This window comes from Magnolia sinica, chromosome 2, assembly GCF_029962835.1.
Source record: "Magnolia sinica isolate HGM2019 chromosome 2, MsV1, whole genome shotgun sequence".
NCBI classification, from domain to species: Eukaryota; Viridiplantae; Streptophyta; class Magnoliopsida; order Magnoliales; family Magnoliaceae; genus Magnolia; species Magnolia sinica.
In genome coordinates, this window is record NC_080574.1 from 6,173,803 (window position 1) to 6,198,247 (window position 24,445).

The 24,445-nt window shown below is 38.9% G+C and overlaps 1 protein-coding gene across 5 annotated transcripts; it reads left to right on the forward strand.

The window, feature by feature from the left end:
• The first annotated feature begins 786 nt into the window (after positions 1-786).
• On the forward strand, positions 787-23,154 carry LOC131232928 (2,3-bisphosphoglycerate-dependent phosphoglycerate mutase 1-like). 5 transcript variants are annotated; one of them, XM_058229475.1, is made up of 10 exons: positions 925-1,117; positions 7,065-7,147; positions 7,225-7,472; positions 8,102-8,325; positions 8,610-8,728; positions 9,453-9,609; positions 11,534-11,635; positions 11,748-11,867; positions 22,686-22,790; positions 22,883-23,154. In XM_058229475.1, exons 3-9 carry the CDS (start codon positions 7,226-7,228, stop codon positions 22,755-22,757), a joined length of 1,041 nt encoding a protein of 346 aa, XP_058085458.1. In that variant the 5' UTR covers positions 925-1,117; positions 7,065-7,147; position 7,225; the 3' UTR covers positions 22,758-22,790; positions 22,883-23,154. The 5 variants fall into 5 exon arrangements, with proteins under 5 accessions (XP_058085472.1, XP_058085440.1, XP_058085465.1 ...); XM_058229457.1 differs by lacking the exons at positions 925-1,117; positions 7,065-7,147 and adding an exon at positions 792-883; XM_058229482.1 differs by lacking the exons at positions 925-1,117; positions 7,065-7,147 and adding an exon at positions 795-883 and having other exon boundaries at positions 22,726-22,790.
• The last annotated feature ends 1,291 nt before the right edge of the window (positions 23,155-24,445 follow it).

Sequence of the window (24,445 nt, forward strand, 5' to 3'; positions counted from 1 at the left end):
ATAGCCTTACATCAAAACCATATATGATGAAGATGAGTCATCACCATTTTCAGAATAGCGGTGAACTATCCCAGAATTCTACTCGAGTAACTTAACTTACTTAACTAAAGGTAACAGACTCCTGTGTTAGTTCACCAACATTTTGAAAATGGTGGTGACTTATTGTCCTGACTGGCACACACGTATGGTTACCCACAACAGCTGCACGTATCCATCGAATCGGACTGATAAAAAATCCTAGCCATCCAATCGATGTTATGAGTGGTTAAAAACAGAATAGTGGCTGGTTCAAATTCTAAGAGTAAAATCAGAAGGTTACTGTAATATCTCAGTGCAATATTTATTTTTTCAAGAACAATCCATAACTGGGTCAGATATTTGGATGGCCTGGATTGAGTAAAACTATGCCATGATTACAGTTAGAGAGTGACTAGCATTGTTTAAATGGTGATGAACTATCATAGCAATCTCCACCATCAGAGTAAAACGGGTTCGGTGCAGCCACCAAAATCTTGTAAATAACGAAAAGGTTTGCTCGAATACATCCCGACGAATCGTAATAAGATATGTCGGGGATTCATCCTTTGGATCTGGGTCATATTCCAGTGATCCAAACCGTTTAAATGATAACTATCACGTAAGGTATTGTAAATTAATTTTCAATTATATTATTTTCTAAAATAGATAATTTGGTTATTTTTCTTTGACTATTAACGGTCAGAATACGCTTTGTGTTATCAACGGGTTGAAATATTCATTATGAGATTTTTTTTAATGATAATCCTCCATCCAAGAAAATACCTATCGAAGAAACGGTTTGATATCTTGAAAAGAGCCAAAATTCAACGACTAGAGCTCCGATGTATCTTAACGTAATACACAGGTATGTATTCGAGCAAACCTTAAAAACGAACCATCTCCCTCTCTCTGAAAGGCCAAGAAAGAGAAGTTTTAGTTGTTTTTCACGTATAGAGACGATCTCCTTGAAATTGACATGATTCTCTGCCACTCTCGTCTTCTTCTGCTTCCATTTTTCTGAAGTCTCTTTGAAATTTCCTTTTCTCGCCTCGTTTTCTTCGGAGCCTTCTCTCCAACGTGTCTCTCGCCACTTAAAAAGGTGAGTTTTTAAATTATTATTTTTTTTTAATGAAAACGTGAGGTTTTTCAATACATCAAAAGCAGCTCATTCTTCGAATATCTTTTCTTTTTCCTCTCCAATTTGGGTTTCCTTCTTTTGTTTTTCCTTATTCATGTACGGTTTTTATTCGCCCTTTTCCCTTCTTATTGATGTTTGTATCTGGGTTTGCTTGATCTGATTTGTTGCTTCTTTTGCTGTGATGGGTTCTGTTGGATTTTCTTGGGTAATTGGATCTGAGATGGGTTTTAGATTGTCACGGGAAAAACCCCATATCAATACTAGAAAAAGATTTTTGGGGTAGTTTGCTGTAGAAATCCATTCATATGTGCCCTTGTTTGGTGATACAAACCGTTGATATGATGGGACCCAACGTCGATGGAGGATGCTTATTAAATCTCCCAGATTGAAAGTTCAAAACTTTTCAATTGGTGGCGTGGAAATAGACTGTTAAGAGAAAAATGTCGCAAGAGTCCACGTTCAATCGAGAAAGGCCAAATGTTGAAGTTTTAGGATTTTTCAATCTGGGAAATTTCCGATGCTGCCTCCATTCATGGCAGGGCCCGTGTTATCAGGTTGATGATTTTCCTCTTAGTTTATCATTTGCATCCATGCACTTTCTTTCTAGTTTCTGTAGTCAGGAGTTCTGTTGGATGAAAAAGTCTTTGTTGTTTTGGTGAAAACCCCATCTGCAACATATGTTCTATGAAGCTTGTTTGGTGTGAATTCAAATATGTTAGATATTCCTTCTAGGCTTTAGTTATGTTGGGTCAGAGATGTTTTTTTTAAAAAAATTTTTATGACTAATTTCAACCCATTTACAATACATGTTTGTCAATTTACCATTTGAATTAAATTTATTAAAATGTTTGTTTGCTTCTTCTTCTTCTTCTTCTTCTTCTTCTTCTTCTTTTTATTTTTTTATTTATTTTTATTTTATTTTAATTTTTTTACAATGGAAAACCCATACATTAAGAAAGTTTTATGTCCTCATTATGCGATATCTTCCTTTTTCTAATTAATAGTGCTAAAGAAGAGGTCTGCAATATTGGATTAATGGATTGGCTTTAATGGGAAATGCAAATTTTTTAAACAAAACATTGCAATGAAGAGAAATGCAATCATGAAGCTCAGTTCTTGGGATTTCACCATTTGTCACAGTTCCCACCATACATGTACCTCTTTTGAATTGACACACTTCCCATTTATGTGTGAATCAAATGGAAATATAAAGCCTGCAGAAGCATAACAAATCCAAAATAAACTCACAAAAGTATAAAGGTCCAAACCAACACTCAAAACACAATGCACGATTTACTTGAAAAACCCTTCAAGATGAAGGGAAAAACCGTAGGGCAAATCCAAGATAAATCTACTATGAAATAAGAAAGTACAATTTTTTTTCTCACGTCTTTTGCCCACAGAAATCCTTTCCAAAGGAAGAAAAACAACCTCAAAGAGACATCGGGCTGCTATAAGGATCAAATTTGTGGAGAGAGTAAGAAAAACCTTTAAGAATTTCCTCTTGAACACTAGCCTTGATACCAAGAAACCCTATCCTTGTCTTCTCTCTCTCAAATTTTTTTTTTTTTCCAAAGTCTTCAATAGTTTGATCATCATAAAAGACCACATCCTTGCTTTGAGTTTTCTTCATTTTTAGATCACTTAGCCTGTAACGGAATTCTTCTTCCCCATGGCCTACGAATATGCATGGAATTGCTTTATCATCAAATTTTGATATGTGTTCTTTAGGCACATGGACATAATCTTTGCACCCAAACACCTTTAGATGAGAGTATGAAACCTCTTTTCCGATCCACACACTTTCTTGAACATTTTCTTCTAATGGAATAGAAGGGGACCTATTAAGTAGGTAGTAAGCCATAGCATAGCTTCACCCCAAAAGGTTTGGGCAATTTGGCTAAAGAAAGCATGCTCCTAAACCTTTCAACAATGGTTCTATTCATCCTTTCAATTACTTTATTCTGATGAGAAATCATGGGAACTATCTTCTGATGATTGACACCATTCCTTTTGCATTACTCAAATAATTGAGGTATATTCCCCATCATTATCTGCCTAGATGTATCTCAGCTTCTTACCTGTTTCTCTTTTGACCTTAGTATGAAAAAGATGAAAATTTTCATAAACTTGTTTTTCTTTTTTCTTTTTTCTTTTTTTCCCATGGCATAGGCCAAAACCTACTTAGAAGGATCACCAATAAATATGACAAAATATGAGGCACCACCAAGAGAATTATATTTCATGGGACCACATAGATTAGAATAAACCAAACCTAAAATGCATGAATTTTGTTTTTTGACGATTTCTGAAAGAAAACTCTATGTTGCCTGCCTACTAAACAATGATCCCAAGGGTTAAAAGATGTACCTTTAATGCCGAGAGGAAGCTGTTTCTTTGCTAGAAGCCGCTTATGCCATAAACTTGGTGAAGAGGTATCTTCAACAATATTTACACCATTCTTGGACACCTTTGCTTTTGTCTTTTAGAGTGTATAACATGCCTTTTGTCTTGCTATAACAAGGAACCCTTTGACAAGCTTCCAATTACTTATGCCAAAATAGCTTTCATATCCATATTAATCCAACTTGAGTATAGAAATTAAATGAGCCGAAGGTTAAGAACATGTCTGACATTTTTCAAAGTCTATGTGCAACCCCACATTTGTTTCGATACACACATCACCTACTCCCACTATTTTAAATCAATATTATTGCCCATCTTTACAACACCGAGATCACTTAATTTGTATAATTCAAAGAAGTCTCTTTTGGAAGTGACATGGAATGAAATGCCTATATCAACTACTTATTTAGCATCTTGACACCCACCATAGAGACATGCAACTTCACTAGATGTGAATATTACAACTTCGCCATCAAATGCCATAGCAGTAGTATCGTTGGTTTCTTCATTCTTTGATCCTTTATCTTCTTTTTCTCTTTTTAGGATCTGGTAGTTCTTCTTCATGTGTCATTTATTTTCACTATGGAAGCATTCGATTTGATTTCTAGACTTTTATCTTCCTTTTGATTTTCCATGATCATACAACTTTCTACTCTTGCTTCTTCGCCTTGTTTTAGTAATCAACACTTGTGAATGAGTGGAATCAACTAATTTTCTTCTTGTTTCTTCATCTAGTAAGCCACTTGTAACTTAACTCATGGTAACCACCCCATTCAGGGTCAAATTGCTAAAGGACACCACCAAAGTTTTCCAATTATTAGGTAAAGAGTTAAGCATTAACAATGCTTGTAGCTTGTCATCCAACACCATCTTCATAGTAACCAACTAGTTCATAATACTACACATCTCATTCAAATGCTCCGCAACAAAACTCCCTTCTTTAAATTTTAAATTTATGAACTTCATAATTAAGATAGCCTTGTTCCCGACTATTTTCTTTTTTTGGAAAATAATGCACTTTCATTAAAAATGAAAGGAAGGAACAAAAGAAAAGGAAACAAAAAGCCTGCCGAGGTGACTATAGACGGAGCCACGGGTAATGCTTCAAGCATTTGGAAAGGTATATCGAAAATGAAAAAGGTCGTTATTAGTAATATCGCTTTCACTTTGGGCAACGGGGAGAGAATCCATTTCTGGTTGGATCCTTGGTTAGGAAGTCAGCCGCTGAAAGACAAGTTTCCTCTCATTTTCAGCCTCTCGCCCATTAGAGACATTTTGGTAGCTAACTGTTGCACTTTCACCGAAGGAAAAGTTGTTTGGAATATTAAATGCAGACGCAATCTAAACGACTGGGAAATCGATGCGTATTCGGAGATGATGCTATTCATCCACGCCTCTTTCCCGGTGCATTCTGAAATTGACTCCATTATTTGGAATTTGGAAAAATCCAGCATCTTCTCAGTTCGATCCCTATACAATTTTCTTCTCAATAGCAAATCTGCCACTGTCAAGCATACTCCTCACTTTTGTTGGAAATATCCCGTGCCTCCTAAGTTGTCGGCCTTTGCTTAGCTTGTCTGCAAAAAGAAGATTCTTACTGTTGATAACCTCAGGAAAAGAGGTATGGCTTTAACAAACATATGCCTTTGCTATATGCGGGATGAGGAATCTGTCAACCACCTGTTGCTTCACTGCCCCTTCACTCAGAAATTTGGTCGGATCTCCTTTCGCATTTCAACATGTCTTGGGTTTTTCCCGATTCAGTCGATCTTCTTCTCCTTGCGTGGAACGGGGTGGAATGCGGCAACTATTTTACTAGACTTTGAGGATGGCTATTCTAGCAATTTGGTGGTCTGTTTGGGAAGAAAGAAACAGGAGATGCTTTACAGATTCTTCCAACTCGGCTCAGGTGGTTGCGTCCAGGGCCAAATGCAGCCTAATTGAGTGGGCCTCCATTGATGACAATCTCAGAGATTGCGATCTTCTGTTGTTGGGGACTTAGTTCTTTTTGGGTTTCCTCTGTTTCTGCCCTTCTCAGGCTTTGGGTTTTCTTGTTCTTTTGTTTCTTTTGTTTTTTTTTTGTCCTCTTTCTTTTTCTTCTTTTGTTTCTTTCCTATTTTCTTTTCTTTGCTACAATGCTTCTATTTTTTATTTATTTATTTTTCCGTAAGGCACCAACGGAGGTTACATTTGACACATGGTGAACAACAGTATCATCCAACCATTGCCAAGTATATCCAATGGCCTTCCTGTTCAATTTCTTCCAGTCCTCATCCGACTCATCCTTTGGTTTGGCTTCATCACCTTCAACCGATGCATTTTTTTTTTTTAAGATTCAATCGGTGCATATAAATCTTTGCAATATAAAATATCCTCCATTTTGGCTATTTAAATCATCTAATTAGAGCCATTAATGCTAACCATTCTATTCGTGATGCTTGCCTCCATTGCAATCCACACACAACAAACAACGAACTCCATAAACAACCAAGCTTCCAACTTTCTTTCTTTCTTTCTTCTTCTTCTTCACTCACATCCACACACACCACAATGGGTATTCAAACCCATGACCTCTGTGTTGAAACTCATGTGAGTCTACCACTGGGCCATGAGTAGAGACCCAATGTGTGAATCAATATAGGGAATCAACGTACTTCTTGTCTCCGTGTGAATCAAACGGAAATATAAAGGCCCACACATAGACATCACAAATCTAAAATACCACAATCAAACTACAATGCAAGATTCACATGGAAAACCCTTCAAGGTGAAGGGAGGGCATATCTGAGAGAAATCCACTGTGCAATAAGAGAGTACAATGTTCTTCTCAAGTCTTTTGCCCAAAAATTTGAGAGATTAAAAAACCAATACAAATTACCTCTTTGGTGCTTCAAGAAACCCAACATTCTCACCACAAGAAACCATTTCCAAAGGAAGAAAAACAACCTCAAAAATACATCGGGCTACTTTGAGGATCAAATTCTTGGAGAGAGTATTAAAAAAAAAAAAAAAAAAAAAAAACCAACCCTTCAAGAATCTCCTCTTGAACACTAGCCTTACACCAAGAAACCCTATCCTTCTCTTTTCTTCTCTTCTTCTTTCTCCCTTTTTCTTTTCTTTTCTTTTCTTTTCTTTCTTTTCTCCCCCTCCCTCTCAATACATCTCTGGCAAGACCCATAGTGCAAACAAGCCATTTTCTTTATTTATTTCCACCCCACCAAGTTTTGGGGCCCACTACTCATGGGGCCAGACCTATGGAAAACACATACACACAACAGTGCCTAACATGTAGGGCTTTGATTTGTGGGGCCATCAAGTGGATGGGCCATAACCTGAAAATATTAGTGATTGGATAATTCTGATTGTTGGGATTTGGGAGCTTCTTCTGCTGGATATGGACTGTTGCGCGTTTCTCTTGGAACTAAATGTATAATTGGTTTGATTTCCCGGTTATGGCCCATCTACATGTCAGCCCATTAAACTGATGGTTTGTATCACATAGGCATGTGTCATGTGCCATGCATGTGGTGGAGGTGATCACAGAACTCAATGAAGTGCATCTTGTGGTAGCTGTCCTCTTGCAATGTAAATAATCCTTTTGACTCATATTCTTTTGTGGCCTTATTTCGATTGGCGTTTGATGGGTTTTTGTGGGTTTCCAGAATGGTTGCTACTACATTTCACCATGCCATTGGGACTATTCATGCCCAACGATGTTGCAATGGCTCTGATTCTCAAAGACTGATTTCGAAGGGTGGGACCGTTGGTATAAGGTTGTCAGAAAGGAGAATTGGGTGCTCTAGTGGGTTGAAATCAGGCGCAATTCATGCATCAACTTCACATACTTCAGTAGTTGATCCGGTTTTGTTACCCTCGAACAACAACAACAATGATTCCCGAAAGAAATCAAGTAAGCTCTTTTCATGTGTAGTTGTTTTAAAATCGTATATATTAGATAATAAATGACTTTATTCTGGTGATTGATGTGAGAGAGAGAGAGAGGCTTACATCCAAGCAGATTCCACTGGTTGGATGACATGTTACCATTCACGGGACAGATGACTTTCAACATGTAAAGTGCCCGCTACATCCAACCTGTCCAATGGGTTGGCACAACATATGAGAATGACCTTCTGCAAAAATCAGCTCATCAGGAAGACCACACTCATGTCTGGTTGTTTTGTCTATGGTGGGCCCACTTGATGAGAGGATGAGACTTAACTTTTTGCATAAGGCGATCCTCATGGTAGGGCCAACCTATTTGAAAAGGTGGATGCTCACATGCACATGATAGGTTGGTAGTTCCGACAGAAACATATCATCCAACTGGTTGCATCTGATCATTTCTCATATGTACGTACAAACTTCCATTTACATCTGGTTGATGTCTATGATCTTCCACACCATAGGAATCAATTTAGCTCAATTGACGCGCGCGCGCACACACACACATTTCCCCTGCAATCATTGCTTGCTTTCAAAATTGAATTGGCTTCAATGCAGAAGTTTTTTATATTATTGTTTTGATATCGATTTCAGATGAAACTGCGTTAATTTTGATTCGCCATGGTGAATCATTATGGAATGAGAAAAATCTATTTACGGGTTGTGTGGATGTACCCTTGACTAAGAAGGGTGTGGAAGAGGCGATTGAAGCTGGTAAAAGAATAAGCAGCATACCTATCGACATGATCTATACGTCATCGTTAATCCGTGCACAGATGACTGCAATGCTTGCTATGACCCAGCACCGTCGCAAGAAGGTATTTTTTTTAAAACTAAATTTATATGCAGTTGCATTTTTTTAAAAAAATTACAAGTTTGACACCGTTGCAAGAGTTTTATTTATTTATTTATTATTTTTATAACTTCTATGCATTTGCATTTTAAAAAAAATTTGCATGTTCGGTAGACATGGAATTTATTTTATCTCTTGCCAAACAAATAAAAATTTCGAACAAACTTGTTCCTTCAATTATGTGTGAGGCACTAAAAGCTTAGATGTTTTGTGAAAGGAGAATTTAATTGTATTTCTTCTGATTTACAGGTGCCTATTATTATGCATAATGAGAGTGAACAAGCCAAAGCATGGGGTCAGATTTTCAGTGAAGAAACCAAAAAACAATCAATTCCAGTTATAACGGCTTGGCAATTGAACGAAAGAATGTAAGGAGCTCTGATGTAGGACAATTAACCACTTGCTCTAAAAGCTCGAACTAATAGAGCATGGCGAATCAATCCCTTCATCTCATAGCCCAGGCCCCACATCCCATGGGTTAGGACCTCGGTCAAACCCCTCGTGGGCCCCACTTCACATGGACTCCACTTCACACAAGCCACCTGCTTCACACGGGTGGGGACCCCTCACATGGGCCGCCCACCTCGAGTGTGCCCCTGCATTCCACATACCACCCCACTTGAGCTCAATGTGAAAATGCACCTGCATTAATCACTCCCAGTGAGGAATCTCGAACACGAGACCTCCCGCTCTGATACCAATTTGACGCATGACAATTAACCACTTGTTCTGAAAGATCGAACTGATAGAGTATGACGAATCAATTCCTTTATCTCATAGCCCATGCCCCACATCATATGGGTTAGGACCTCGGTCGAACCCCCTTGTGGGCCCCACTTCACTTAGGTTCTGCTTCACACGAGCCACCCACTTCACACGGGTGAGGCCCGCCTCACATGGGCTGCCCGACCCGAGTGTGCTCCTGCATCCCACAAGCCACCCCACTTGAGACTTCTGTGAAAATGCCCATGCATTAAGCTCTTTCCATGTTGCAGTCAAAATATCGGTGTTTGTGTTCTAACTCTACCTTATTCTAAACCTGACTTTAGTTTCTCAAAGATATATGTTATGCTAAATTTACCTTTTCTCTAGGTATGGAGAGTTACAGGGTCTCAACAAGCAGGAAACAGCAGATAGATATGGGAAGGAGCAAGTCCATGAATGGCGTCGCAGTTATGATATACCTCCCCCGAATGGTGAGAGTTTGGAAATGTGTGCTCAAAGAGCTGTTGCTTATTTCAAGGAGCATGTAAGCATAGCTAGGCTCCACTTTCTGAATCTTTGGTTTACTTGGTAAAATTCATCATGAATTGTTGAATGAATTACATAGGCATCCTTCTATTTTGGTTTTCCATCCTACATGAGTGATGATGTCTTAGTGGGAGCATGTAAGCATAGCTAGGCTCCACTTTCTGAATCTTTGGTTTACTTGGTAAAATTCATCATGAATTGTTGAATGAATTACATAGGCTCCCTCTATTTTGGTTTTCCATCCTACATGAGTGATGATGTCTTAGTGGGCCTCTTGAAGTTTGGATATCCAGCTTTATTTTGGTTTGTTTTTGTTTTTGTTTTTGTTTTTGTTTTTGTTTTTCCCTTCCTCTGGTGATCAAACCTAAGATGCCAAATGCATTTTAAAGAAGCTTCCCCAAGAGCGGGTTTGGAAGTACACCTAAACCATGTATCAGGCAGACAAAATTTGTGGTCACCGTGGTATCAGAAAACATTATGGCTGTATCGGTCATTATGTAAACGACATGGTTACCTCCATTATGCGATACAGAGGTGAATCAGTTCATTAGGAAAAAAATTGGCAGTATTGGCTGATACACCCTCCATTATGGAGCTGATATGGCTGTTACAAGCTAAATGGGAATGTTGGATCATTTATTTGTCCATTGTTGGTTCATCAATCTGATTTGGACAGATATCTTGTCTCATTTCTCTGTCTCCTGGACTTTCCCCTCAACAGCGGGCGAGCTCTTAAAAGCTTGGCATGGAGTGCATTTGGGCAAGCAGAGAACTCTGTTATGGAGAATGGCCATTCTCGTGGTCTGGTGGTCCGTATGGGAAGGAAGGAATGGTAGGTGTTTCCGCAATGAAAACAGGAGGGCAGAAATTATCTCCCAAAGGGTGAGGCTGCGGATCCTTGAGTGGACCCCCATTTCTGATAAGCTTAAGGATTGTAACCTCCTCTTTCTTGGGTTGTAGCTGAGTCGCTATCTCAGCGGCTTGATGCGGTTCTGTTTGTAGTTTTGCTTCCTTCTTTAATAAAATTATCGTTCTCTTTCAAAAAAAAAAAAAACTGCCATAAATGGGCCATTATGAAAGTTGTTATTTTCAACTCTCTTGTTTTTTTCTCTCCACCTTTTTATTCATTTCAATCATGAGGGAAACTTAGAAACTAATTTTAAACTAGATCCAGGCTTATTTGAAGATCTAATCATACAATTTGAGTTGAATTCGATGAACCGAAGAAGAGAGAACCATTTTGGGAGATATCGAAAGAAGGGTAAACCATCATTTTTTTTTTTTTCCATTGTTTTTATCCTTTTTTATTTTGTTGTATTTATATGAAAAGGGCCCTAATCCACCAAATCATGCTTCATATGTGTTCAATTAAGGCCTATTGGGTTGAGTTGTAGCAGCAGGTCAAGCTGACACTACCCGAAAAACAACACTTTTACAAAGAATGTCCAACACATTGTCCAAAATAGAAAAAATTAAAAAAAGGATAGATATTTTGAATCCTCACAGTTTTTGGAGTTTTATCAATCCCTTTTGCCCCTATTAAGTGGTGATGGTAGGGCGGTTCACTTGAGTTGCTCAACTGCCTCCATCTTTTGCCCAGTGTTCATGATGCATTATGGAATCTCCACCGTGGTGGGGGACCAACCAGGCAATAATAGCTGCATAGGAGCTGACTCAGCATCCATTGCTACTGTTACATAATACCTTGGTGGTTACCCTTGAACCAAGAAGGCACTGGCAGCACCAATAGCTCATCGGATGTACTCCTGCTTTTCCTCACCCAAATGATATTCCACTTGTGGAACCATGCTTCAGGCAGAATTTTCCCAGCTGCATTTCCTGCATAGATTTGTTTAGTGTTCAAGAATCAAACACCATATATTGTCCACAGTCATCTGATGCTGAAAACTACTTGCCGCCAGATTGAGCCTCAACTACTGACAGGGAGGAATGTGATGATTGCTGCCCATGGGAATTCACTAAGGTCTATTATTATGTATCTCGACAAGTTGACTTCTCAAGAGGTGATGCTCATTGCCTTGGAATAGTTATCATTGTCAGCTATCAGATTTTAAAGTTTTCATTCCCACATTCAGTTGGTTCAAACAAAATGGTGAAATTCTGCTTTTACTGCAGGTTATAAGCCTGGAACTGTCAACTGGCATTCCTATGCTTTACATATTCAAAGAAGGAAAATTCATCCGGAGAGGGAGTCCAGTTGGACCATCTGAGGCTGGTGTCTATGCTTATACCAGAGTATGCAACTTCTCCTTGCACCCATAATTTTCAATCCAAGCTTATGCAACTTGACATGTTGTGGTGATAATCTGCCCCTCATATATTCAAACACTGTGAGCAGTTTTAGATTTCTTGTGTTGAAATCCTTAGCACATCTACTGTTACAAGGAGATCTCTGTTTACTGTCATGTGAGAGAGAAATAGGTGTGGTGTTTCTTGATTAAAGCAACAGATCTCATAGACTTGACTTCCGTATATTCTCACTATTCTTTGTCTTTAACTATTATTTTAGGCAGTCAGTGTGAACTTGAAGCTAGTGATAATCTACTAATAGAAATTTTATGTGACATGAACCCAAGGAGCTCACCCAACAAATCCATCTGTGAATGCTGCAGTGCGTAATGCCCTGACCCTTCTGCCCTTTGACGTGGTTCACCGTGAGGAAAGGAAGGAATGGAAATTCTAGTGGACTGCACTCTTTAGGGCACAGTGCCAGTTGTCAATGATTAGTTTGGTTCGGTTTCGCTTCCTTGGTTGTGCAATACCTTTCCAAGGCAGCTAGAATGACACATTTGGATATTTAGAGTGTTTTGTAGTCACCACCAGCCAGATCATGACTTCGGAATCTACAGTTGGCTAAGACCCGTAGAATTGCCTAGAGAGCAAGAAGTCCGAAGACTTCTCAACTCGAGTGACTCCTGCACTGGTCTACATCGTAGGTTCTAGGTTAAGGCCTCAGTTACAGAAAAGGAAGGGGTTAGGCACCCTTTTCCACTTGTGCGATGCATGGTCTGTACTTTATAGGATTGTACAACTTTTAGGGGGATTCAGGGAAACTTCCAACGTTGCAGAGTTATACCATACTATGCTAGGCCGCAGGGGCCTGGGTAGGAGATAAAGAAAATAGAAAAGCAGTGGAGTAGACAAACTATACAATATTAATCTATACTATGCAGGGTTTTAGGACCAGGGTAGGCGGAAATGTTGGAAAATGAATGCGATAAAAGATGTGTGTATGTGTAGATGTTGTTGATGTTTAGAGTATGCGTGGAGTGGAATACGGCTTGATTTGAGATGTGAGAAGGAAAAGGGGAAATCAGACACCATTTTTGTTAAAAAGTGAATGATCGGATGTATTAAGTTCTAACTCTACTAATTGACTTTAGTGTCTACGTCAACTTTGGACCTTTAACTGATAAAGTGACTCAGCAGGGAGAATACTTCAGAGGGGGCAGAGGGTCAAGCATGTGCTGCTTTAGAAGTAGTGAGAGTCTGTCGCCATCTGAACAGACTTGGACAGAACAGTCTTCCTTCGAATGAACCCTTTGGTCCTTTATGTCTTCTCTCCCCTCGTTTCTCTCTCTGACCCCTTTTGCGGTTGCTGGGGAGCTGCTTAAATAGGCAAGGAAGAGTGTTAATATTGCCCTCAAAGGGCCGTATTTGGGTAAATTATTCCTGTCAGGCTACCAATCAGCCAGGCATCCAAGGGCTGCGGTGGCCTTTTCATTGGCAAACAGGGCGGTTATACCCAGAGACGACTGTGTAAGGGCCGTTTTTAGTTGAAAACGGTCCTTAGCAAACCATTTTGACTAGCAACGGATTTCACAGGTCCGTTTCTAGCTGGATCTCTTTTTAATAGGGTTAGCGTCCCATCTGGAATTCTGTGACCATAACGGCCGTTACGGACCCGTAACGGCTGTTACGGGCCTTGAAAAAAAAAATATTTACCTTTTTTCCTTTCTTTTCTTCTTCTTCTTCTTCTTCTTCTTCCTCTTCCTCTTCCTCTTCTTCTCGAGCAGCTGCGGCTGCGGCCTTCAGCCTTCTTTTTCTTTTTCTTCTTCTTCTTTTCTCTCTCTCTCGCTCTCTCTCTCTCTCTCTCTCTCTCAATCTCTTCTTTCCCTCTTTTTCTTTTCTTTCTTTCCCTTTTTTTTTCTTTTCGTTTCCCTCTCTCCTTTTTTTTTTTTTTAAATTTACAGCGGCTGACTGCCGTGGGTACGTGTCACGCAAAAGACGAGCGCTGACACTCCTCGAGCTCCGAGTTGTACGAACGGTTCAAAAGGAGATCAAAGTTATATGGGCTCGACAGTGATGTATTTATTACATCTACACCGTTCACCTATTTTCAGAGATCATTTTAGAGCACCAGCGAAAAAATGAATTATATCCAGAGATCATCTGGACCACACCAAAATAGCAGTAGGCATAATGATTTTCACGGTTAAATGATTTTTAGGGCACGGTAACGTTTATTTTCCATCCAATCAGACCAGACCCGAGTGGGCCTTACCGTAATGTATATATTTTATCCATATCGTCCATCCATTTTGCCACGTCATTTTAAGTCAGGATTCAAAAAATTAGTAATATCCAAATCTCAGGTGGACCACACCATAGGAAATAGTGGTTATAGAATACTTACCATTAAAATTTTCCTAAAGTCCACTGTAATGTTTATTTTCAATCTAAACTGTTAATTGAGTTACATTGACGTGGATGAAGGGAAAACACACATGTTAGCTTGATCTAAAACTTTTTTAGCCCCCAATAAATTTTTAACGGTGAACATTTAATTATTATTGTTTCTTACGGTGCAATCCACCCGAGCTTTGGATGTGCCTCATTTTTGGGCTCATGCTCTAAAATTATTTAGCAAAATGGATGGATGGTGTAGATATAACACATTCATCACGGGTGAGGCCCAAAAAACTTTGACACGTGTGTTGCACTTTACATCTGAGTCCCTCCTAATTCAAGCCTTAAAAAATTGTACACGAGACATATATTAACTTGAAATTTGACAATAAAATTATGGACTGCAATTGCTAACTCACAATGCCAAAATTAAATTATTTGAATAGTTTTAATTGTTAATTTGTGAACTTTTATTTTTAAAAATAGGGCCTTTTGATTTTTATTTTTTTTTATTTTTATGATTCACTATCCAATAAACATCCACCAATTTATAAGTGGGATAATGACAATAAATGGCATGAATTTGAGGCTGATTTGGAGAATAAATTGGTCCTCCAAGTCAGCCCCAAATTGGCAACGCCATCTACCTGAATTTAATTTCATTTTTTTAAAGAACTATTGGGAGAAATGATATCAAGATGTTAAGTATATAAATTACATATTTAAAAAATTAAATATATGAATTTTTTAGTCAAATTCAAGTTACCTGGTTAAAAAATTAATCAGACAGGCCGATACAACTTCTTACCAAAGAGTGGACCGTTACACTACCATAAACATGTTCCAATTTATAAATGAATGCATATTTGGAATGCTTAGAATATTCTGGATTTAATCCATATTTTTTCATATTTTTAGCAAAACAATGTATTTCGGTTATACCCAGAGACGACTGTGTAAGGGCCGTTTTTAGTTGAAAACGGTCCTTAGCAAACCGTTTTGACCAGCAACGGATTTCACAGGTCCGTTTCTAGCTGGATCTCTTTTTAATAGGGTTAGCGTCCCATGGTTATTTTTAGGGATCACGCACCTCCTCTGTTTCGTCACTTGTACGCTTCAGTGATGGCCGATCTAACCCGATGGCTACTCTTAGGACATGCCCTTGGCCGTATGGTTACTTTGTTTGGTGTTCAACTGAAGTTGATAAGTGGGTTTTAATCTCACTTAAGGTGGGGTGTCTACACCATCATGTAGTATGTTTGTTAAAAAGCATATGCTAGTTCAGTTCCCTTGAAGATTCGAGGTTATTGCCATACCTTGAATTCATGAGATTGTTTGCTTTGTTATCTTATAGTTTTGTGTGTTTGTGTCTTAGTGAATTCCTCAAATTATTCTTCATGCAAAAAATATGAAAATATGGATTAAATCCAGAATATTCTAAGCATTCCAAATATGCATTCATTTAAAAATTGGAACATGTTTATGGTGGTGTAACGGTCCACTCTTAGGTGAGAAGTCATATCGGACTGTCTGAGTAATTTTTGAACCAGGTAACCTGAATTTGACTACAAAATTCATATATTTAATTTTCTATCTACTATCAATGATAGATATATTATAATGAATGTAAAATGAAAATATCTTACATTAGGTGTTTGCAATTATTTTTGAGGAATTTCTCGAACATACCTGTGGTCCTGTGCAGTGTGGTGCACGTGACTGTGATAGTGTAATTCTTGTCTATGACCTGTCATCCTCAAGTCAAGAATATTAAAAATAATAATTAGTAGTGTCTGATATACTCCCCTGCAACTTGATTAAGGATTACTTGATTGGTTGTCAGGGGAGCTATTTTAAATACAAGTTTGACAGTGTCAAGTGTGTGCATGGCTTCTTGCAATAATACTGTTGTGAGCTGTCTGCTGCAAATACTTACCTTAACACAAATATATACTCACAATCACAAGTCACCACCAAAATGAAAATCTGCTTTTTTGTGGTTGCTCGACCTCCACATCATCGTCATCGTCACCATCAGGCTGAGGCTATCCAATAGGTGTAGGTGCTGCATATCCATAATATCCAGTGCCAGAAGGAAATACTAGATCAACGAAACCAGAGGATGACTGATCCTGACTAGGCAACGACTCTGACCCGGAGTAAGGATATCCACCAGTGCCCGTCGAATAGCCATACTGGTGCCCATACTCAGGCTGTTGAGAATCTTGAGATTGAGAGTGCGTCTGCTGTGATGAGTAACTTGGATTTAGATCTGGATATCTATAATCATATGGATATTGATCGGGAGGGCTACTCCAACATGAATGTGATGGAACAGGCTCAGTGTAACCATCATAATCCAATTGACCATAAGAATATCCATCATAATAACCAAGACCATGAGCCTGTTGATGTTCCGGACCTCCCGGACCGGTGCACCACTAGATGTACCCACCTCCTGCGGGCTGTATCGTGACTCGGTACACTCAAAAGTCCGACCTTGTGTACCACCTCGTCGAATGTTCATCGACATCGTGATCTGTAGATGGCTGTATAGGGCGCTGAGCAACACCAGAAGTGCTAGCACCAGGGGCAAGGGGGTCATCGTCATCATCCGACACGGTCACGCTACCACTGCTCGTACTCTTTTGTTGATCTTGAGTCGTATCCGTACGTGGCATAAACGCTGCCCCTCTTACTGGGTCCAACACATCTGCACGACTCTCTTATTGCGCTCTGCGTATTTCTGGGTCATCAATTTTCAATTCTTCACTATCCTCTTCAATTTACTTTTTCCTTGTTTCCAACCAAGGTAGAAGTGGGTCATCCTCATCATAAATATTGTCCAAGTTTATTGGACAGTAGTCTCCGTCATCAGCAGTTGTAATGCTCATATGATGTCGTCGCATTCTTAGTTTTATATTGTAGTGCATGAAGACAAGTCTATCTAATGTTCTAGTCTGCAATCTATTCCTATTCTTTAAATGAATGAGCACAAAACAACTCCAATTCCTTTCGCAGTTAGAGGAAAATGTTGTCTGGCTCAAAACTTTTACTGCAATTTTTTGGAGAGCCTTCGTACTCTCTTCGAAATTAATCCACCATTCGACCGGTTGCAACTTAGATACTGCATGCTGTGCAAGAGCATCTCTAAAGCTACCAAGGCGATTTCTAAATGTATCTAATTCATTCAACGCCTTTATTTGCAGATCTAAGTCAAGCTCTAATCCCTTTATCACATTTTTTAGCCCGACACGAACTTCATCATCCGCAACAAATGATTGGGCATATACATACCTAGGATTTAGATAGTAACCTGCTGCATGAAGATCGTGATGGAGTTGTTTTGTCCATCTCTTGTCGATCATCTTCCAATAAGTCTCCCAACTTCTACAATCACGTTGAATTGCAAACTTTGCCTTATCCATGACATCATATAGGAAGCCCATGGTAGGTGCTTCATCGGATTCAACAAGACGGAGTACCCTCATTAGTGGCTCCATCACCTCTAGGATCGCCTTGACCTTCTTCCAATATTTAGTCTCGTATGGTGTTGGCAACGTTGACCGGTGTCCCTGATATCTTCTTCTCATGTTTTGTGTTGAGCCATTCTCGGGAAGCGAACATCTCACTCAACTCTTCCCTATGCTGGAATAAACTCTCTAATGCTATAAAGTTTGTTATGAATCTAGTCGCCGCAGGCCTCAACAACTCTCGTCCTTTCGTGAACTTTCTCATTATTGCAACTACTTGATTATGGTTGTAAATAAACGTCGTCACTTCCCTTGCCCTTTCGACCATTTCCTTAACATTCTTCTTCTTCCCAATATCTTCCAATATAAGATCAATACAATGGGCAGCACATGGTGACCAAAAAAGATGTTTTCTCTTATCCATCAACATATGTCCTGCAAGCTTATATGTTGCTTCATTATCTGTCACAATCTGCACTATATTCTCCTCTCCAATCTCGTCCACAACTTTATCCATTAGTCCATTAATATAAGTAGAATTTTTTGTTGCCTCTGAGGCATCAATTGACTTGTGGTATATAGTTCCTAAGTGGCAGTATACCATGAAGTTGATCATGCTGCATCTGGTTGGGCCAGTCCAACCATCACACATGATTGTGCATCCTCTGGCTTGCCATACAGGTTTAAAGGTAGCCACGTATGCTTTCACATCCGCATACTCTGCATCTGTCCATTTCCCCTAATCTCCTTAGCCATGGGAGCTTTTATTCCTTCACCTGTTGCTGCATCAATTACCACTTGCCAATATGGAGAATTGGCTACGTTAGGAGGTATGTTGGCATGTATAAATAACTTTGCTGCTGCTGCTCTACCTAATTTCTCAACGGAAGTTCTACTCCACATTTGTTTTATCTTCTTTTGTTTAGTTGATTCTTTCCTAAATAGGATTGGATCAATAGAGGGTCTCCTAGGCTCATTTACTTCTTCATCCAAATGTATAGGGGCATCACGTGAAGATGTCTGTCGTCAGCTCACAAACATACGTCGTAACCCACCAAACCTACCCCCCCCCCCACCCCCACCTGCAAAAGCAATTGCACTTCCAGTTGCACTCCCACACCCACTGCCCTCCCTGTATCACGCACTGACCCATGCGTGCCAAACATGTGGCGACGTTCTTCCTCTTCACGAGCTAGACGCAAGCTCTCTCTCCTAGCTATAGTAAATTCTCGATCTGAATCTTTGTCAGAATCAATAATATCTTCATCACGAATGCTCATATATTTAGGACCAAACACTTCCTGTCGAGCTGCATCCAAAATATCATCTTTCTTCTTTTGTACAACAGCACGTTTACCCTTCGACTCATCCAAACTAGCTTGCATTAAAAGTATTATCTCTTTCGGTACTCTACTACATGGCGCAACTTGACCCTTTCGATGTGCCAAATGTTGTTTGAGACGGGTAATTTCACCAGTCACTAGTCTATCACAATACTTGCACTTCATTTGGTGCCTGGTACCACCAACCCTCTCACAATGTTGCCATCCAATATCATCACTTGTTGTTGGCCAGACCCAAACATTTCTTTAGGTTTAGGTAGATACTAGATAATTAGATATGCGTATGAGTGTATGACCTATGTTAATAAAGATGATTTTATATTCTAACTAAACCCGAAGAAGCTCTAAGGCAAAAGCTGTTCAATATAAGCAAATAAAAACATAAAGTCACTAATTCGAAAATAGAAAAAATTATAAAATGACACCCCAAATCTGTAAAATACACATTAACATGTTCTACTATGATTAACACATCACATGGCATGATTAAAACAGTAAAACAATCGTTAAAAAATTATTTTTCGAATTTTTTTAAAAAAGGCCATAATTAATGCGTAAATAGAAAAAATTATTAAAAAATTATAAAATGGCACCCCAAATCTGTAAAATGCACATTAACATGTTCTACTATGATTAACACATCATATGGCATGATTAAAACAACAAAATAACCATTAAAAATTGATTTTTCGAATTTAAAAAAATGGCCAAAATTCATGCGTAAATAGAAAAAAATATATAAAATGGCACCCAAAATCTGTAAAATGCACATTAACATATTCTACTATGATTAACACATCATATGACATGATTAAAACAACAATACAACCATTAAAAATTGATTTTTCGAATTTAAAAAAAAATGGCCAAAATTCATGCGTAAATAGAAAAAAATATTTAAAAAATATAAAATGGCACCCCAAATCTGTAAAATGCACATTAACATGTTCTACTATGATTAACACATCATATGACATGATTAAAACAGCAAAACAATCATTAAAAATTGATTTTTTGAATTTTAAAAAAAAGGGGCAAAATTCATGCGTAAATAGAAAAAAATATTTAAAAAATATAAAATGGCACCTCAAATCTGTAAAATGCACATTAACATGTTCTAATATGATTAACACATCATATGTCATGATTAAAACAACAAAACAACTATTAAAAATTGATTTTTCGAATTTAAAAAAAAGGGTCAAAATTCATGCGTAAATAGAAAAAAATATTAAATGGCACCCAAAATCTGTAAAATGCATATTAACATGTTCTACTATGATTAACACATCATATGAGATGATTAAAACAGCAAAATATATTAAAAAAGTATAAATACCTATTTTTGACAAATTTATGAAAAATGGCCCACCAAGCTTTGATTCAACAAAATCCGCAATATAATGTACTTTTTCCTCAAATATCGAGCCAAGGTTGGTTGAAATTAGTAGTAGAAGGAGTGAGAAATAGTTTGGAAGCAAGAGGTTTCAAAAAAACAGCAGAAACAGAGCTTAAAATGAAAAAAAAAAGTTACCGTCTTTTGACCATTATGGGCTAGCCGTTATGGGTCAGTAACGGCCGTTATGCCTGTAACGGCTGATACGGGTTTTAATCTCACATAAGGTGGGGTGTCTATACCATCATGTAGTATGTTTGTTAAAAAGCATATGCTAGTTCAGTTCCCTTGAAGATTCGAGGTTATTGCCATACCTTGAATTCATGAGATTATTTGCTTTGTTATCTTATAGTTTTGTGTGTTTGTGTCTTAGTGAATTCCTCAAATTATTCTTCATGTATAGCCATTAGCCAATCTCTAAATTGCTCAAAGATGCCTTGTAGAACATCCCGTTCTGCTATTTTACTTTTCTTCTCTTCCCATATTGCACACGCGTATGAGATTCATGCTGTTCATCAAATGGGACCACTGCGAATGTGCCTCACCCAAAGTTTAGGGCTGTGAAATCATCAGGTGGCAGCCTGTCTACAAATAATACCAACAATTGGTCTTTTCTTTCAAACCATCCATTTCATTCATACACAGGTGGCCCCACTGATGAGCATACTAGCCTGATTTTCCATGGTAAACTTGTAATGGGGCCCCACTTGATGAATGGGCCAGATCATGCATATTCATCCCATCTAGGCACGTGTCATGAAAATCTCCCTCAATGTCCTTCCTGGCTATCTCATTCCCACTTCTCCACATTGAACTATATGGGACTGCACCTTTAGCTTTTGGACCAGAATGGTACTTGTCACATGAAGAAAACCCATGATAGAACATGGTTTATTACGGAAGTGGATTGCATCTGAATCCTGGTTGGACGATAAGCCATCCGACCGGAGCTCCTGTGGGCCCACCATGATGTATCTGTTTATCCACACCATCCATCCATTTTCTCAAATCATTTTAAGGTATGAACCAAAAAATGAAGCAAGTCCAACGCTCAAGTGGACCACACCAAATAGTGATCTTGGGTTGCATTAAATGCAAGATGTAGAGTTGTACACGAGCCGAACCGAGTCAAGCTTGGCTCATCTTGGCTTGTTCTTCGAGCCTGACTGGCCAACTCGGTTCGATTCAGGCCAACTCAAGCCAAGTTCAAGGTCAATCTTTCGAGCCGAGTTCAAATTCGAGCCTACGAGTGGAGTTCGAGTTTAGGTTTTAAGGTTTTTAATATATATAATATATAATTTATTTAAATATATAAATATTTATATTAAGTGAACTTGATCCTAGTCGAATCAATTTGAACCGAGTCAAGTTTTGAGCCGAGTTGAGTCGAGCTTGGTCTAGCTCGGACTCGGCTTGAAATTTTTTTGAGCTCAAAAAATCAGCTCGATTTGTGTTTCAATCCGAGTCAAGTCAAGCAAGTTAACCGAGCTAACTCGGTCATATACAGCTCTAGCAAGATGCATTAAATGCAAGAGTCATCTCTGGCATGGTCCACTTGAGCGCTGGATTTGCTTCATTTTCGGGCTCATCCCTTAAAATGATATGAGAAAATGGGTGGACAGCGTGGATAAACAGATACATCGGGCCCCACAGGAGCTCTGGTTGGACGGCTTTTTGTCCGACTGGGATTCAGATGCAATCCACTTCTGTTTATTACTGCCTGCCATGGGATTCTATTGGACTGGATCATGATTGGCATTTAACAATGAAGTTCGACTTTCAGTGTCTCTTTGTTGAACAAACATCATAACCTGGACTCTTTAGTTTCAACTAATGTCAGATCTGATCAAACTCAGGGAGTCCTAAGGCTTAATTGCATGTAGTTCCAAAAAACTTATGCAGTTTTATACCAAGGTGACTTCTGTTCAGCCCTGTATGCTAATGGTGAGCCAGAATGCATTTGCTTGGGAAGCATTCTACATCCACATATTTCATTTTATTATCATCCAAGCCTTATCCCAACTAATTGGGGTCAGCCGCACAACAAATCCCGTTTAGCCATTTCACTATATCAATCCAGTCTTTAGACTGCCAATGAGAACCCAAAGCTCCACATATCTGACTTAAAACTTTGTTCTCTTTTTCTTTCATACCTGTCTTTAATGATTTTTATTTTTATTTTTGAAACTGTGGCCGTTTTATTTTGCATCAGTTGTGGGTAAAAGCTGATTGCCATATATTTTCAAATGCAGAGTTTGGCTCTGTACAGGCAGAAGTTGGATGAAATGTTACCCTGATATGTTAATGTTATGGAGAGGTAAAAGTCCTCAAAATTCTTTTCTTCTTTAATATTCTGCAATGAGTCCACCTTCCGTCTCTGCTCATATGGATCCTATTCTTTTCTTGCAGGGCTTTGATTCATCAGAATTCATACCTATATCAAAATGAGTAACTCTGATAGTAGCATAGCCTTTTCTTTTGTTTTAATATGCTTGAGAAAGCTAGTCTTTTCTTTACACCTATTCATTCATACATCAGTTAATTGATAAAATCCAGCCATTCCTCGTCTTGTTTGTATTAGTTGGGCCCCATCAGCCTATGATGAATTTCAAACTTGTAATGTATGGTTAATGTAACGGGACCTGTAATTAGGGTACATGAATCTTGCATTATGGAGTTAATACTCTGTTTGAATGATCTTTGTGGATTGAATCCGTTAGGCACCCCCGATGCCCTACCTAATCTACACCATACACACGTATGTGGATTCTGATCAAAACTGATCATCCTATCCAGATGACTGTTGGTCTTTGTGGATTAAATCTTCCAGCACAGGATGGCCCACTTAATCTCCAATATACTCATGTGGATGCTGATCAAAACTGATCGTCCGATCCAGACCACTTCCACGGATTGGCTGATTGTAACCAACCAAAGCAGAATTGGATGGTCCTTGCAAGATTTTTATTTTTATTTTTTGTCCCACATCCATCCACACATACCTCACATGGGTTTTGGAACCCATGACCTCTGTGTTGAAACGCAATGCCTCATTAACTAGCCATGCATTAAGATCCGGGCAAGCTTTTTCTGTTGCAACCAAACAGAGTAAGGAAAGAGTACACACGCGCACACACACTCATCCAAGTTTTCAGAACCATTTGCATCACCTTGGATGGGTGATCAATTGATCTTAACCCTCCTATTTCATTCCTTTAAAATTTTGAAACCTGACCATTTTATTTTAATCATCCATTTGTTGTCTGTTAATTGGATGGTTAGGATTGCCAGATTAGGGTGATTTTTAGGGCTATGCTCAATCCATGATCAGGCCACAATTTTGTACAGTATGGAGAGTGGTGCATGGATGGGTTGCCACAGTTTCGTGAGTTGTGCACAACGCACGGTGTAGTCCACAATGGTATGATTTTCCGGATATGGTATCCGGTTTTATTTGTCGGGTCTATGGTGTACCGTTCATTGCTCTGCCAGAAAAGAAGCATCTGCACGTGCCAAAGACAAGTCCTCCACACGTGCCAACGTGGGGATGCAAGCCGAGACATTCATCAGGCAGGCGACATGGTGATGAGAAAATGGATGGTTAATTGTCCGCATTCCACATGCATGTGTGGGCCTACCTTTATGCATCGAGCTGCCTGATTTTTGCAATGAGACGCATTTCACTGTGAGGGCCCTTAAAGAATGTCCTGGATCTTGCACACGTGTGCCACATGGTTGTGTGCACTTGTGACTCTTATCCAACGGTTCACCATGACTTTGGTGGGCCCACTTAGATCCCACTGCGGAATTTGCACCTAAACAAGGTGGTAAGTATTCAAAACGATGTTTTCTCGCAGAAACAAATATCAGGTCCTGTTCCAGGGTTACAGTAAAAATCAGGCGATCTGCACCTTTAGTTGCAGCAACTTATTCATATATGGCATGCACGCAAGCTGATCTTGATCATCCTAA

What these genes read in the sequence shown, in the direction of transcription:
- LOC131232928 (XM_058229457.1), top strand. Translation starts at nt 861, where the DNA reads ATGTATCTTAACGTAATACACAG. An exon ending in CCCAGCACCGTCGCAAGAAG is followed by an intron (nt 8,326 to 8,609) that starts GTATTTTTTTTA and finishes TCTGATTTACAG; the next exon opens with GTGCCTATTATTATGCATAA. An exon ending in GTGTCTATGCTTATACCAGA is followed by an intron (nt 11,868 to 22,685) that starts GTATGCAACTTC and finishes ATTTTGCATCAG; the next exon opens with TTGTGGGTAAAAGCTGATTG.